General features: G+C 40.7%; 1 protein-coding gene across 5 annotated transcripts in view; it reads left to right on the plus strand.

Moving 5' to 3' along the window:
• Window positions 1–16,106, plus strand: part of TBC1D1 (TBC1 domain family member 1) — a 215,662-nt gene that overhangs the window by 122,822 nt on the left and 76,734 nt on the right. For 2 of the 5 annotated variants that reach the window (XM_014786740.2, XM_087434182.1), the window contains 6 exons: window positions 4,398–4,526; window positions 5,831–5,917; window positions 9,189–9,469; window positions 11,303–11,464; window positions 12,262–12,381; window positions 13,582–13,721. In XM_014786740.2, the coding sequence (XP_014642226.2) occupies window positions 4,398–4,526; window positions 5,831–5,917; window positions 9,189–9,469; window positions 11,303–11,464; window positions 12,262–12,381; window positions 13,582–13,721 (919 nt within the window). The remainder of the gene's footprint in view (window positions 1–4,397; window positions 4,527–5,830; window positions 5,918–9,188; window positions 9,470–11,302; window positions 11,465–12,261; window positions 12,382–13,581; window positions 13,722–16,106) is intronic. The other 3 variants (XM_087434180.1, XM_087434181.1, XM_014786744.2) reach the window with 3 other exon arrangements.

A 16,106-nucleotide genomic window follows, 5' to 3' on the forward strand; every position in this document is an offset into this window, starting at 1 on the left:
AGGATGTTGAAAAAATCCTTAATTTTTCAAAAGCGTATTGCCTTTTTTTAAGAAAACAGTTAATGAATGCTTGTTCTAAAGGTGCTTTACTGCTCAGTCATGTGCTTGCTCTCTTCCCTGCACACAGCCTGTGCTGTGCTGGTGACCTCACCATGGTGTACTTTTACTCGATACTCTCATAGCAGCTCTCCCCATCTGATTTCTACCTTCCAGTTGGCTTTGGCAATCATGCACCTTTCCTGAACTCTTAAAGCTCATGTACAGTGTCTGACGTTGCTTTCAGTCTCATTGGCCAACGCCAGGGTCCCTTAGCAGTGACCCTACACCAGGATACTGTCTGTGTTGCTGGCCTTTGGCTTTTGTGTGTTGGCATTCCTGCCTTCTCAGCCTGTACCTTAAGAGAGCTTGGGAGTTCTGTGCTGCTCCTGTGCACTTTTGGCTGGGCCACCCAGTCTGAGTCTTCAGTTAATTCTCTAGTTCACTTTCCAAACTATTTCTTTTCTTATTTCCATTCCATTTTTTTTTCTTTTATGCTACTAGTAGTTTTTCCCTGTTCTGATTTTTTTCCTAACTTGTTCCAACAGGAAATTGATAATTTTTAAATAATTTATAACTGCTAGAGGGGAATGAAGCATTTATGGTGGATGGAAAGTTTTGATCTAAGTGCAGACTCACTTGTATGGAACAAGGTAGTATCTTTGTGATTTGGGCATAGATTAGTCCAACGGAGAAATATATTTAATGGTTTTTTTCATTTGAAAACATCAGAGAATTAAATGTAAGAGAGACCGAGCCTCACGAAGCAGGACTGGCATCTAGGCAGCACTTTCTCTAGAGATTTCTAAACATTCTCTTACCCGGGAGGCTTGTGTCTTTGCCTTTAAAGCATTGCCCTGATCCCCAGATGTGGTTGGGTGTCCCCGGGCTGGACACCCTCTCAGGCTCTGAGGATCAGCCTTTTCAGAGCAGCAGCCGCTTTATAGATCCATCAAGTGGAGCTTTGAGATTCGCCAATAGGTTCCTGTTCTCATTTTCTGCTACCAAATAGTTGAACCACATGGACTTCATTACCTTCTTGTTGTACCTAACAATTCCTGTAGCCTTTGAAAATGTGTTATGATTTGACCTAGAGAGAGGTAGAACCATGGCTGTGACGATGAACTTCTCTGGCCACCAGCCTTCAAAAGTGGACAGAAGACAATGAGCACAGACTCAGGGCTGTGCTCCTCAGAGGCAGTGGTGACACCGTACTTGCTTTTCAAAGACTGAGATGGTAGTTGGATAGCTGTCGGAGGAAGCATTTTCATGAAGTAGAAAACAACTGAATGAATCCTTTGATCTTATGGAAAAGGATTCTCTTTGGGCAAAGACCTATAAATTAATAAAGTTAGAGGGTGTCATGTTTTAGTTGTGACACTCAGGATGGTGGGTTCTGAACTGAGAACTTCAGTGTAGCATCAGAATTTAAAACTTGGCTCCAAACTTTCATGCTTAGAGTTCACCCATCTGTTGTGGGATGGGTAATATGACGACTGCAGTACAATTCACCCTAGAGCCCCAAATTAGAAACTTGTCCAAGAACGAGCATCATCTTCAAAGGAGAACCTTCTAGATGCTTATTTTAAAATAAGAAATATGTTATTTTCTAAACACTATTTTCTAAACATGAGTTATTTTCAAATTATATTTGAATTTTGATGATAGACATAGAATCTTACTGGATGGTAGAGGAGAGCACAGGAAGCATTGATTTAAGTGTACAGAGATTCTTATGGTTTGGTTTAAAAAAAATACAAGTGCAGTTTTTCTTCTCTGTAGGATCTACCACGTAATACTAGTCTTTTAGCCAATATTTTCTTTAAATATCAAAATGATCAGTTCAGAATGCTCTATTTTATGAAAACTTGTTATGAGTTTGAAAGCAAATCCATAGCTTCTTTGAGTGAACTGGCATTGGGTCAAAGACAGGGCCCTGAGGGCCCTTTGTGGGCAATTTCTTTGCTCTGGAGGCTGCCTTGAGTCTGGACAGGCTCTTATTCTTGGTAAATGATTGCAGAGGACCACTTGCAACTAGTAAGGCAACTACTTATGGTGCGTAAGGTTTAGCAGGCACTCAGTCGACACTTGTTGAGTGAGTCTGTTACTTCAGTCTCATGTTTCCATGGGCCTACCTGGTGATCATTACTCATTCTCTCATTCTTCAGCAAGCAAGTGTTAAGTGTCCAGAGTATGCTCAGTATACTCTGTGAAAACACAAAGATACATGATAGTCTCCCTTCTTGAAGTTCTAAGCTAAGTCATTCTTTTAGTGCATGTTCTAATTCTCATAGAAATAAAACTCTGGATAACTAGACAAAGCCGAACGTAGCTCTCATCAGAACCTTTGTCTTTTATGCCTTGAAAAATGTATAACGTTCATTGGTGAATTAGAATTTCATTATTTCCAAGAAGATGTAAGGTCTTTGATGAGCAAATAACTGAATAAAATAAAAAAATGCTGAATTGTAATAGGAAGCAGGGAAAGACAAATTAAGAGACCATCTGTACCCATGAGATTGGCAGAAATTTAAAAACTTGGCAATACCATGTAAAGGTGAGCTCTCGTATGCTGATACTGGGAAAATGAATTGGTATTAGTTAGGGGAGAGAAATTGGACAGCAGAAGATGCACAGACCCAGTGATCCAGTGACCCAGTAGGAACGTTCCTAGTTACTTACCTTGCAGACACTTTCACACGTGTGATAAGGAGCAATGTATGAGAGAGGTTACTGCAGTCTCCTTTGTAAAAGCAGGAAAAGAGAATCATGTTTAACAACAGGAACATGAATAAATTGTGTTAGAATCATATAGTAAATATTACACTGTGATTAAAGTGAATCAAATAACATTTTTCAACACTGATAAATCTCAAAAACAACATTGAAAGAAGAAAGCTAATTACAGAAGGAAATGTACAGTATGATACATTCATTTAAAGTTTCAACTGTATGTAAACCAACATATATGTTTTATGGATACATACGTATATATATATAAAGGTGCAAAATTTGAGTTGATAAACACCAAATGCAGGAGAGGGGTTATTTCTGCAGGTGGAGGAAGGAGAGTGGTTCCTGGAAGCTTCAAAGATGTCTGTAATGTTTTCTGTTAAATGTAGAAAGAAATAGAGAGAGTAGCTAATAATCATGATAGCTGACATTTATCGAGTGTCAGGTATGTTCTAAGAGCCTTAATATGTATCCATTTAAATCTCATAACTGCTCTGTGAGGAAAGTTCGTTATGTGTCCTCAGTCTGAAGGTGGAGGAACTTGGAGAGGCAGCAGGTAATAACCTACCCAAGGCCACATAGCCAGGGAGCAGCAAGGAAGTACCTCACCTGGGCACTGAGCTCTAGAGCCTGTGTTCCCCACTGCTCTCAACACCTGCAAAATGTTAGCTTGGCCAAAGTGGGGGGCTGGGGTGCACAATATGTAACAACAAATAGTAGTCAGTGTTTACAGTAATGGGGGATGTATGTGTTTGTGTGTTTTTCTAACAAAATCATCATCTAGCAGGAAGCAATCAGGTAAGAATCCATAGAAGTAAGAGGCAATTTAATCTAGAGGGTTTTTGTAGTTTTTTCCCCATAAACATACCTCTTTGTTAATTAATGACATTAAACTTCATTTAGTGGTTGGCAAACAAACTCCATTATGTTGTCAGGCTCATATTATGGTCAGTTCAGTGAGAGAAGCTTGGTTGCAGACGAGAATGAAAGGGATGTTAGAACAATAGGTGGGAGAGAGGAACAAGTGGAGAAGACAGCTCTATAGAAAGGGATGAAGTGATTAGTATAGGCAGAGAGAATGGATTCTTCAGTGGATAAATTTATTTTGTTTCAGCCTCTGAAATGCCCTGAAAGGTAAGTTACTACTTTACTTTGAAAATCTAATCACAGCTACCTTTGTACCAGAAGCCGTGCCCGATGCTTTACCTGTTTTAATCTCACAACACAGCATTATGATTAGATCTTGAGGTTGGTCTCAATTTACAGAAGAGGAAATTGCAGCTCAATGAAAGTAAGTAACTTGTATAAGGCCATAGTTAGTAAATGACAGATCTGTGATCCAGCTGCAGAGCCCGAGCTCTGAACTGCCTTGTTAACTGGTTGGTTTCTAAGCACATTTCCTCCTTTTGTTGGAGTAGGCAAAGCAACTCTTTGAGGCAAAATTATTTCCTGGACTTGCAGCCATGTCACCCAGGAGGAGATGAGATGAGGTCACAGAAAGAATTAGAATAATGGCCTCAGGTTAAAAAGATGCATCCTAGAGATTTTTCAGTCCTTTAAAAAGGAAGAAGGAGGAAGGAGGGAAGGAAGCTGTAAGTGACTTAACTTTTCATTGTTTCACTTTTTAGACATCACAGATTGCAGCAGAGAATATTGGAAGTGAAATAGCACCTAGTGCCACTCGATTTAGGCTAGATATGCTGAAAAACAAAGCAAAGAGATCTTTAACAGAGTCTTTAGAAAGTATTTTGTCCCGGGTAAGTAGCATAATTTCTCCTAATTTGAGTTAAAGCACTTTTTAAGAGAGCATGAGATTCAATTCTTTGCTTTTATTCCATCAGTGTTCATCATAAAATATAGAAGGGTACAACCTTTTTTAATATCTTCTTAGTCTTGGAACAATGTTATCTACACATAAAATTCAGATTTTAACTTGGCCTGGGTTAGAAAAAATTCTCCATTCTTTTGTATTATGTTATATCCCGTGGAATTTTTTGTCTCCCAAAAGAATGTTATTCGTTGGCCAGTCCTATAAAGAGCACAGTTAACACACCAAAGCGTGGGTTCCGTTCTCCCTAGTGTCACTAAGTACAACTTAAAAATCCAGTTACTGCTGACGTGTCTGGAACCCTCTATAGCAGGAGTCAGCAAACTACAGTTCTTGGGCCATGTCCCAGGCCACTTCCTATTTCTGTAAATAAAGTTTTATTGAAATGCAACCACATCAATTCATTCGCCTGTCGTCTAAGGCTGCTTTTTTGCAGAGTTGAGTAGTTGTTACAGACACTATATGGCCCACAAAGCATAAGAGGTTTATTATCTGGCCCTTTACAGAAAAAGTTTGTGGCCTGCAGCTCTATAGGAAGAATAAAGTATACGTATACATCAATCTGGGAGATATTTAAAAAATTACTCCCCCCCACCCCCCACCATGAGTGTAAAGACTTTTGATGGCACTTTTAAGAAATGAAAGTTCTATTTTGTTTCAGTTTCACACCTTTCTGGAACTTGCAATATCTTTGTATAGTTCTTTTTGATTTCTTGACACACTCCATTTGAAAGATACTTTTTTTAAAAGAAAGTTAAATTGTATTTTCTTTGAAGATGTTTCCAAGAATTTTGCAGCATCCTTACAGATAATTAAAAACAGTTCATTTACAAAACCAGGGTTGGGAGGGGCTGCCTTTGCGAGTTTCCAAATGGATAGAATGTTGTTTGCGTGTCACGCAGCTGACGGGTTTATGGTGACTTGTGACTCGAGAGACGGTCGTTGAATACGCTTACTTTAGCACTTGCTTTTCTTCATAGACGAATTGTCTCTTTTTCCTGCCTATCATCCCCGCCAAATGACTAATCTACAAGGTGTTTTGGAACATTTAGGTTCGTGTGTTATTAAAAAAAAGAAAAGGATATCAGAAATGTTGATTGTCTTTATGTGCTCAGCAGCATTTCTCAGTAGTTGCATTTTTCATGAGCTTATTTAAATAGACCAAGCTGCTTCTAGCTGATGCCTTTGCATAAGCCTCAGGGGTTATAACTTGACTGCCTTTTCTTTATGTAGGGTAATAAAGCCAGAAGCCTACAGGAACATGCCGCCAGTCTGGATCTGGACAGCTCCATGTCTAGCACATTAAGTAACACCAGCAAAGTAAGCAAATTTTTCTTTATATGACACCCTGAAGAAACCAGCAAATGGGTCTTGTTCCTTTCCTATCTACAGAGCCTATCAAAAGCAACAAAAGAAGGCTCATCTCTCCAATCATGAAAAGTTTGGTGCGTCCAGACTTCTTAGTGCAGATGGAGGGCTGGTCATGCAGTTCTACTATAACATAAAAGTTTTACATAACAAAGCAGATGACCATTCCACAAGCAAAGAAACAAGATCACAATTTTAGACCACTGAGATCTAATTTATTGCAAGGCTACCAATAGATTTTTTTCTCAAGTAGATTTTCCAATGTTAAAAATAATTGAAATTGGGGAAGTCTTAAAAGTGAGTTTGTAATTCCGAGAAGCATGCAATTTCCTGAACTTACTTTGTTCTCTAGCTAGCTCTATGATTATAATTAAACGTTACTGTTCTTATAAATAAGCAACTAAGCTTCACCCTCGCCTCTGCCCCCAAGCACAGCTTTGTGATAAGGAGCAAGCCAGCCGTTCTCTTTGGGAACAAACCTGTGTCTATGTCTTTGTTTTAATTTCTTGCTTTCTAGGCATTTAAGCATATTTAAACATGGTTAGTTCAAGTTTTTAACCACGAAAAAGTGGATTTGGGGTTTTGTGCTGGAAAGGTCAGCTTTCCTTCTGCTACCAGAGCGCCCTCAGATGCAGGAGAGAGGAAGTGTTTGTGGAGGCCAGCTCCCTACCATAGGAACTCTAAATTCTTCTGCGATCTCTCCTGGGTGTGAGGACTTCAGAGTTTTTAGACCATAACCAACAGTAAGAAACACATTTAACATTGTGAAATGGTTCACAAACACACATACATACACACACACACACAAAATAAAATAAAATTTCACAGAACGGTATTTACTATAGACTGCATGTGATACATAATGGTATTTTCTGTTCTCTTTCACTTAAAAAATGTTCATGGAAAGCCATTAAATTGATATCACTACCTACTGATGTGTTACATTCTACAATTTGAGACATACTGTCTAAGATGAGTGCTTCTCAAATTCTAGGTGCATCTTTAATGGGGTTCTGGTTAAAGTGCAGCTTCTGATTCAGTAGGCCTTGGGTGAGGCCTGAAATGCTGAATTTCTGACAAGCTCCAAGGTGATGTTGATGCTGCTCATCTGTGGACCCACTTTGGGGAGTGAGGCACTAGACACCAGGCTTCTGAATGTGATTTTCTAAGTTAAAATCTAGTGGAACGTAGCATCATCTATTACATACTGGCTCTACCCCACAGTTCAGATGAATAGGACAGAGCCCCTGCCCTATAGGAACTTAGCCTGTAGGAGAGAGATGACAGTACTCAGATATCACCAGCATCAAGTAGAGTGTGGTAGGAGCCCTGAGGGTTCGAAGAAGAGGCGGTGGCAACTTAGCAGTCACAGGAGCAGGGGGAAGGGAAGTTATTTTTGGTCAGTGCAACCAGAGAAAACTTGGGGAGGGAGGCAACAGTGCTTTTGAATTGAATCTTGAAGAAAGTGTACGAATTGTAGCTGTGGAAGTAGACAGGGAAGAAGGGGTTCCAGATAGATGGGTGTGAATAGAGATACTGTAGGAAATTCATGTCGCTCGAGTGACTTTTCCAGTAAGTCTTTATTGCTTTTTAAAAAATTCTTCTCCAAAACACAGATCTAAGAATATACATATAGCTTGAATTTCTAGGGTAATTCTAAGAGAAATGCAACTTTTCAGAAGCCACCTGTTTGTATTGTATGTGTATCTTTATGTGCACTTCTTTACATCTTTTTTTCGTCCTGAGATTGACAAACTGTTGTAAAGGTATGCTTCTTATGTAATTGGATCTCTTCCAATAAATTAATCATCTAGGAGTTACAAGGAAGCTGAATGTCAGAGTGGCCCTTTTAGGTGTAAGATTAAGCTATGGGTTACCTCTTTTACATAACTTGGAAGGATGGTAATGAGAATTGAGATGAACAGGTTTACGTGATGGAGATTGTTTGCTGTGGTGCATTGTCTTAGACAATTTTTAAATCCTTAAAAGAGTCTTTGGAGCTGTAGAGTCCCGAAGAATGAAGAATTTCAGTTATGTTTAAAGTAATTAACATTTCATAGTATGTTGGGAATTAAGCTTTTCCTATCTAATTCCTACAAAATTAAGTGTGTATAACCTCTTCCCTCAATAAACATAAATTTATTTTTTAATTAAAGTCCTTAATACCTATCATCTAAAAGGCACTCAACTATATATCAAATAACAGAATTTAGATTCTCTAGTCCACCATTAGCTGCATTTATTCCTTTTTACTCTTTTCATGTGGATTTATTCCTCCCTTCTAGCAATTTCAGGAGGGACAAGCTGGTACATTTTCTCTTATTTTGTATTTTTTGATTTGAGAAAAATATATTGGTCACCACCCATTTCCTGGGTGTGCAGTGCTGTGCATCAGTGTGCATGAGTGATAGCAGTACACTTCTTTGAAACAGTACGCATCTTGAAAGCCTACAATGTTAAGTTCTTGTCATGATTCTCAACAAATGTTTGAGTACCCACTCAGTAAATTCATTGAGTATCTAATAAAACAATAACTAATATTTGTATAATATTTTACGGTCAACAGAGTACTTTCAGTTGTCTTATCTTGCTTAATTCTGAAACCCAGGGAGATAAATTTTCACTATCCTCTTTTACAGATGAGGAAATTGAGGTACAGGAAGAAGTTAAGTGACTTGCCCTGAATCATGGCAATAAGTACCTAGAGAGAGATTTTCCATGTTCTAAGAATAGTATAGGATACAATTTTTAACCCTCAAAATTACCAAGTTAAATCTCAACATTAGGTCAAATTCAGATAGAGCCTTAAAATGTGGGTATAACTTGTGTGGACACAGCTGGCAGAGAGACAGACTTCTTGATGTGTTTAAACAGTGCAGACAAGTTACACAACCCTCATCACCCTTCTTACGAGCAGTAGTAGAGAGTGCTGTTTTCTAGAGAGGGAACTATTTTGGTTTTGCTTAGAACTGTTACGTGCCCTCGCTTAGTCCTTCTCACTTGCATTTGGGCATTTTCCCCATTCATCCAGCAAACTAGCATTTTGTCTCTGACAAGCAGGCATTTAAAATGGGCCTTCATTTCCTTATTTTTTTGGTGGCCTCTAGATGGCATTATGATCAGATGTGTGCCTTTGAAATGTTTTCCTGCCCCTGGGATTAGAGATTTGTAAATCTCACATGTTCCCTGTGCTATGTCTGATCTGCTGTCTCTTTGCTGCCAGGAGCCATCTGTGTGTGAAAAGGAGACCTTGCCCGTTTCCCAGAGCTCCTTCAGGCTCCTCGGCTCCTCGGATGACCTGTCCAGTGACTCGGAGAGCCATCCCTCGGAAGAGCTAGCCCCACTCTCACCCCAGCAAGGCTTCAGAAGGCGTGCAAACACCCTGAGTCATTTCCCTGTGGAATGCCAGGACCCTCCTGAACCTGCACAGGGGTCTCCGGGGGTCTCGCAAAGAAAACTTACGAGGTATCACTCAGTGAGCACAGAGACGCCTCATGAACGAAAGTAAGATTTGTTTAAAATGTAAATTTGTTGTATAATAGCTGGGGCATATGGGTTACTAACCAGGTATGTGCATCCCAGGTATGATTATTGGATGAAAGTGAAACCTGAATCAGGTTTAACTTGGCTAAAAAGTTTCCCCACTTTCCTCCCGTGGGGAATATGTAGATGTAAGAGCTACTTGTTACTTATTCGAGTAACAGGTGCAAGTATTATGAGGAAGCAGGTAAAACTGAGCAGAAATAGCCCTTAAAATGTATAATAATCACTCTTCAAACAGTATGAGAGGCAGTATTGACTTGGGGACTTAGCTGCTGGCTTTGAGGAAAAGTAGCGAGTAGGCGGGCAGGTGAGTCTGCTCATTTGAAACCTGGAACATTCCTGCGGTGGGGCGGAGATGTGTGATCAGTACTGAGCAGAGCATGAGAGGTAACATGGACGCCTGTGCCAGACGCAGCAGCCTTGGGTTCTGGTCCTAGCTCTGTCCTGAACTGCTTGTTTCCTGGGCAAATTTGCTTAACTTCTCTGTATGACAGAATTGGAATAGATATTTTCTAAAATCTCATTCAATGTGAGAATTCTAGATTCTTCCAATAAGATTTACTAATTTTAATAATTGGGCTCTAATGAGCAGTTGGAATTTCCTGGTTGTAGAGATGGGTAAGCAATATAGTAGCAGAAGTTCGCCCAGTTCCGTTATCTTTACAAATAACGTTAAAAATCTTTTATAATACCTCACCTTATAAATATGCAGTAGGGCCACACCTATGCGCAGTCGCTGCCTTGCTCTGACTGGTGACAGCAGAAGCCACAGGATGTGTGTCAGCGCAGGTCATACCTGGATAATGGAGAGTCCATGCGGAGGTGTTTGAAAGGTGTCCAGTGAAGAAGTGACAGTGTCAGTAATCCTCGAACGATGTAGTAGGGCTCTTAGCTCTTTGTTTTCAGTCAGTCATTGAAAATAGCTGTGATGGTTCTTTGGAATTCAGCTGGACGACTGTGATCCGACAGCAGAACGTACTTCAGAAGCTAATATTTAATACTATGACATTTTAGAGACAAGCATATTTGAGGCTTTCTGAGGTTCTTGTCATGTTTCTTAAAACCCTGTATACACGCTACTCCTGTTCAGCCTCTCCACTGTGTTCCCACCCTTCTATTTCTCGGATTTTCAGTGATAACGGAAACCTTCCTGTCTGGAGATGCCTAGTTCTCTTGCTAAGCCAGAGGTGGTAGGAAGTTAGCATCCCTGGCAGTACATTTCCCTTCTTCCCTGAGAAGGCAGCTTCCTCTGATGGATCGTGTGGACATAGGTGATGAGAGGGAGGGAGGGAGAAGGTCTGCCTCCCCAGAGTACCTATTTTGCTTTCTGCCCTCCTTGTGAACTCTTTTCTCATTTACGTACAGGAAATGAGACATTGAAGTTCAAGGCAGGTTATTGTTCGTTTAAAAGAGAGCTGTATTTTAAAAACTCTGGATTTTGTTTTGCTTTCCTTTGCTTTCATTTTAATTAAAAAAAAAATTTTTTTTCCTGTCAGTTCCTAAAAAGGGAATAGAGGAAAAGGTACTCTCGGGTGCATAGACGTGTGGGCAATGATCAAGAATGACCTTTTACAAGGCTTTTTTTTTTTTTTTTTTTTACTGAAAACTGCCTTTGCCAACGAGAGTTGGGATGCAGAAGAGAAGTGAAAAGCCCTCTCGCTCTGTGACGGTTCCTATTGAAATGATGCGACACCCGCAGCCATGTCCATTCTCTCTGTTTCCTCCGTGCTTCCCGCAGTGGTCCCTCTGTCTCTCCCTCTAACCCCTCTTGCTTTCTCTCTGATTGCTGTTTAGTGTGGATCATCCGCCTGTTGGCGAGTCTAAAAGTTGCTCAGGTCAGTCTTCAGCTCCTGCTCCTCCAGCTCGTCTTAACCCCTCCGCCTCCTCGCCAAATTTTTTTAAGTACCTAAAACATAACTCAAGTGGAGAACACAGTGGGAATGCTGTGCCAAAGAGGTGAGCACACTCGCACGGCAAGTTCAGTGTCGTCTGTCTTGCTGGGAAATTCACACACAGAAGATGTGCTGAATGGAGGGAAAGTGTGCAGGGAGCCTGGGGCCACTGCTTGCATGTGTGTTTTGTCTGTTTTTGGTTTTATTATTTTCACTCTATCATTTGAACCCACTTAATTTTACTGTTGATTAATTTTCTCAAAATTATTATGAAAACAGATTTTGATGGCAGGCCGTTTTTTATGTACTTATTTTCTCGTTCCCCTGCCGTAGTACGCACACACAGGTTAACAACACTGTGTTTGATCACATACACCACAAGTTGTGCCATGTCAGAATCTTCCTCGTTAATTTAGGAAAGTTATTTTTTCCAGTTTGAAAGGAAGAGTCGTTTTGGAAGATGGACTGATTTTTTTGTTGTTGTTTTGTTTTTATTTTATTCTGTTAAGAATGCTCAACATGAGATCTACTCTCTTAACGAATTTTCAAAGTGCGCAACACAGTATTGTTAACAATAGGCACAATGTACATTGTATGGCAGATCTCTAGAATTTATTCATCTTGCATAACTGATTGAATTGATGTTTTTCAATTACTTCATTGATTCCATTCACTTAAAGTGGAGTTTTAATGACTGAAAATGAAAGTTAAATCTCACTTGTAAACTATTTTTAATTTCTTACTTGGTTTAATTTTCTTAGCATTAAAACTAAAATGTTTCTTTTATTTTGAAGCTTATGTTTTATACTTTGTGTATTTGTGTTTCTTGATCCTAAACTCTTTTTTCAACCAAACTCTCAGCATCTCCTACCGTAATGCCCTGCGGAAAAAACTTCATTCTTCTTCCTCTGTGCCAAATTTTCTAAAATTTCTGGCTCCTGTAGATGAAAATAACACCTCTGACTTTATGAACACAAAAAGGTAGGGTTTAATTTAGATATATCAAGCCTGGGTAGAGTGTTGAATTATTGTTAGATATACAGGGATTTGAAGTCATTTAAAAGAAGAGGTTCTTTTGCCATTTTAAAAATCATTTTAGCTAAATCTATTGTATCTTCTTTCTTATACTTTTTTCTTACTGATTGTCATTTTTAAGAATGTGCAGTCAACCTGTTCTCCATTTTTGACTAGGATTAGTTTATTAATGTGGTGTTATCTTCAGAAGATTAAAGAACGTCTTAACCAGTTCTCTACCAGATAGCAGTCTTTCTGGGTAGTGCATGTGGCTGTCATAGTTAAGTCAGGCTATCTGATCTGTAAGTTTGGATGATTGCTTAGTTGTGGGTATATACTCGAGTGTAAATTAGGGCTTCCCCAAGTTGTCCTGTGAATCGGAAGAAAATTAATGATTAGAGATTATATTTATGTACATTGATAAATATTCTTTGTTTTGTAGTTTTAAAAATACACATGGTTACAACAATCATCCTTGGGGCCATCCCAGTGGCATAGTGGTTAAGTTCGGCACACTCTGCTTTGGCGGCCGAGGGTTTGCAGGTTCCGATCCTGGGTGTGGACCTACACCACTCATCAAGCCGTGCTGTGGCGGCGACCCACATACAAAATAGAGGAAGATGGGCACAGAGGTTAGCTCAGGGCCAATCTTCCTCACCAAAAAAAACCGCAAAAAGACAACCATCAGCAAGTGACCGCATAATTATTGCCTTGATGGTTCTGTGTAATTTAAGTTTTTTCATTTTTTGTGGTGGTCCATGGAGACACAGGCATTTGCTGGAAAAATATTCCCAAACACGTACTAGGGGAGGTGGCGGCCCTGGTGGCAGCGCCCCCTTTTGGCAGTTTCTCTTTTCTGAAGTGGCACCAAGGGAGGCCCAATTGGAAGCTAATGATCTGTGGAGTGTATTTCTTAATATCTTTTACAATAGAAATAAATTAAGGGCATGTGATTTTGCTCTTTTCATGAAAAATATCCTGTAAGAATGCAGTCCTTTCGGAGTGTTGACCCACCGTGAGCCTGATTTGACATTTGTGATTATATAATTATGTTTGCTCATACAGAGATAATTTATAATTTAGTGCTCTGTTAAAAAAAAAAAGTCAAGTTAAAATACCTGTTTATATCTCCCTACCAGTCATAAATTAATTATCTTATAATTTTAGGGACTTTGAATCTGAAGCCAACCATCTCGGCGATGCCAGTGGGACCCCTATAAAGACACGGAGACACTCGTGGAGGCAACAGATATTCCTCCGAGTGGCAACCCCCCAGAAAGCATGCGATTCTCCCAGTAGATATGACGGTAAGGCCCACCCCTAGCAGAAATGAAACTGCTAGATTCTGGCATGAGTTTTACCTGTAACAAAAGTACATTTGGTGGGGGGCTGGCCCGGTGGTGTAATGGTTAGCTTTGCACTCTCTGCTTTTGCGGCCCGGGGGTTTGCAGGTTCGGATCCTGGGTGCAGACCTACATACCACTTATCAAGCCATGCTGTGGCGGGTGTCCCACATATAAAGTAGAGGAAGATGGACACAGATGTTAGCTCGGGGCCAATGTTCCTCAGCAAAAAGAGGAGGATTGGCAACAGATGTTAGCTCAGGGCTAATCTTCCTCACCAAAAAAAAAAAAAAAGTACATTTGGTGGAAGAAGAGGTTAAATGAGATTTCAAGTCAAAAGCATCCCCTGATTTTAAAGCTCCTTGGGTAAGAAGCTCAAATGACAGTGTTTCCAGAGGATCCCCAAATTCCAGGGACACCTCTACCAGGGCTCAGCAGCTTGCAACACCTTGTGTTAAAAATGGCGCCTCTGCTAAGCTTTCGTGCCCGCCTCCCCACCCTGCCCATGGGAATGTTGAGGGGCTCAGCCTGACACCCCCGCTTCCCTCCTTCCCTTTGCAGTGTGTTTCCAAGCTTGTCTGTGTTCCCTGTCTGCAGTCTCAGTGCAGGTTTGCGCACTGCCTTCGCATGGTGTAGTTTTAGAGGTACCCCCGATCCCAGCACTCTGCTCTCAATGTGATGCCCCGCGCCTGGTCAGTTGCTGTCACTCAGTCTGGTGTCATCTGAGGACCATCTTGTGCCCTTTTTTCCTTCTCATCCGCCCTAAATAAGTACAGAATGTGCTGAAGTCTGTTTTTAGGCCTTCCTATGTTGAGTTATAATGTAAAAAATGAGTTTAAATGCAGTTCTGACTAAAATTAAGACTTTTCTCAGCCCAGTGATATCATAAACTTTCAATAGCAGATAATTCCTTTCTGTAATGTTCTTTAATCAGGAAACATTTTTTCCTTAAAAAAACAAAGCAAACAGTAGAACTCCAGAGATTACCTGAATCTGAGGAGATTGCGTGTAGTGTGGATTCACCCTCGTCCCTTGACACACTTCTGTACGACTCTTAGGAAGCAGCACAGGCTAATCCATGAGTTTTCAGACTGGGTTCCATGCACCTGCCTGGGAGGAGGGAGGCACTGTTGGAGGACCTCTCCCCGCTCGCTCTCCTCACCCCTTCCCCTCTCCCTTGTTTCTTCTCTCTCTCTCTCCCCTTTCCCTGCCTCTCTCCCCCAGAGTTCTCCTTAATATTTAATTTAAAAAATGAATCCTCTGTCACATTAAACAACAGCCTGGTTTGGGCTCAGTTCGCTGTGTGATGTACATCTTCTAACTTCATTTACTCTTAGTTCCTTCAGTTGTAAAACGGTTATTGTAATGTTGGCTTATCCTATCATCTGGAATTATATTAAATTATAAATGTGAAAGTATTTAGAAAACCAATGTAAAGTGATCACATTCTTTTGTTACCATTATTGAGATTGGAGCACTGGTGTAAAGCTTCCTATACTGTTGTCCCCAGTAGGAGCAATGACAAAGAGAAGAACGCTAGAAAGACTGCGTTTATAAATTAGGTGAGATTGTTTAAAAAATTTCAGTAAATTGAGTTATTTCAATTTAGAAAGTTTAGTTTTAAAGATTTCATTTTTGTAGATTGTCTAGTGGTGTCCAACGGCCATATTGTGTGACCCAGTTCCCTCCTTTTTAAACTTCTTAGCCAAGGAGTCCTCTGGGCTGGTGGCTGTAGAAATCACCACGCTTGTACAGTGCACAGCCCCGGGGGCTGTGCTCCTGGTTGGAGCTCTGGCCTCTGAGGAAATGCTGGTCATCTCTTCAGGCCCCACCCCAGGGTTGTTCTTTTCCTGCGTGCTGAAGTGTAGCGACTTTCTGGACGGACACTGTTGTCTCCCAGTCCATGTCTGAGGACCCGAGTCAGAAGGTTAGTCAGCGCTGGCAAATGTTTACTTCTCTGGAGAACCCCAAGCTAGAATGTGCGAGTTGAGTTCACTGTGGGCGGGTGAGAGGACGTGATCCCGTGTCACCTCAGCGGGTGGAAGCGCGAGGAAGGAGAAGGGAGAAGAGAGCCACAACTTGTGTCCACATTCTGTTTTTGGAAGCCTTTCTTTTTAATTGGTTTAGTCTGGGAATATTGTAAGAGATGGATAGTTTGTCAAGGTGCATTCTTATTTATGATATTTGTAGTTGACAGGTTCTTTGGTGAGTTCTGGGCTAGCTGACACTGTTGGGCAGAAGTTTGCAGTGAATGAGATGGGATGATTGGTTGTTGCCCTGGGGGCCGGAGCACTGAGCAGATCCTGCTGATACCCTGGACCCTGGGCAGCATGGTCTCCAGGGAACTGA

Source organism: Ceratotherium simum, chromosome 8 (genome assembly GCF_057802395.1).
Source record: "Ceratotherium simum simum isolate JZ-2026a chromosome 8, ASM5780239v1, whole genome shotgun sequence".
Classification (NCBI taxonomy): domain Eukaryota; kingdom Metazoa; phylum Chordata; class Mammalia; order Perissodactyla; family Rhinocerotidae; genus Ceratotherium; species Ceratotherium simum.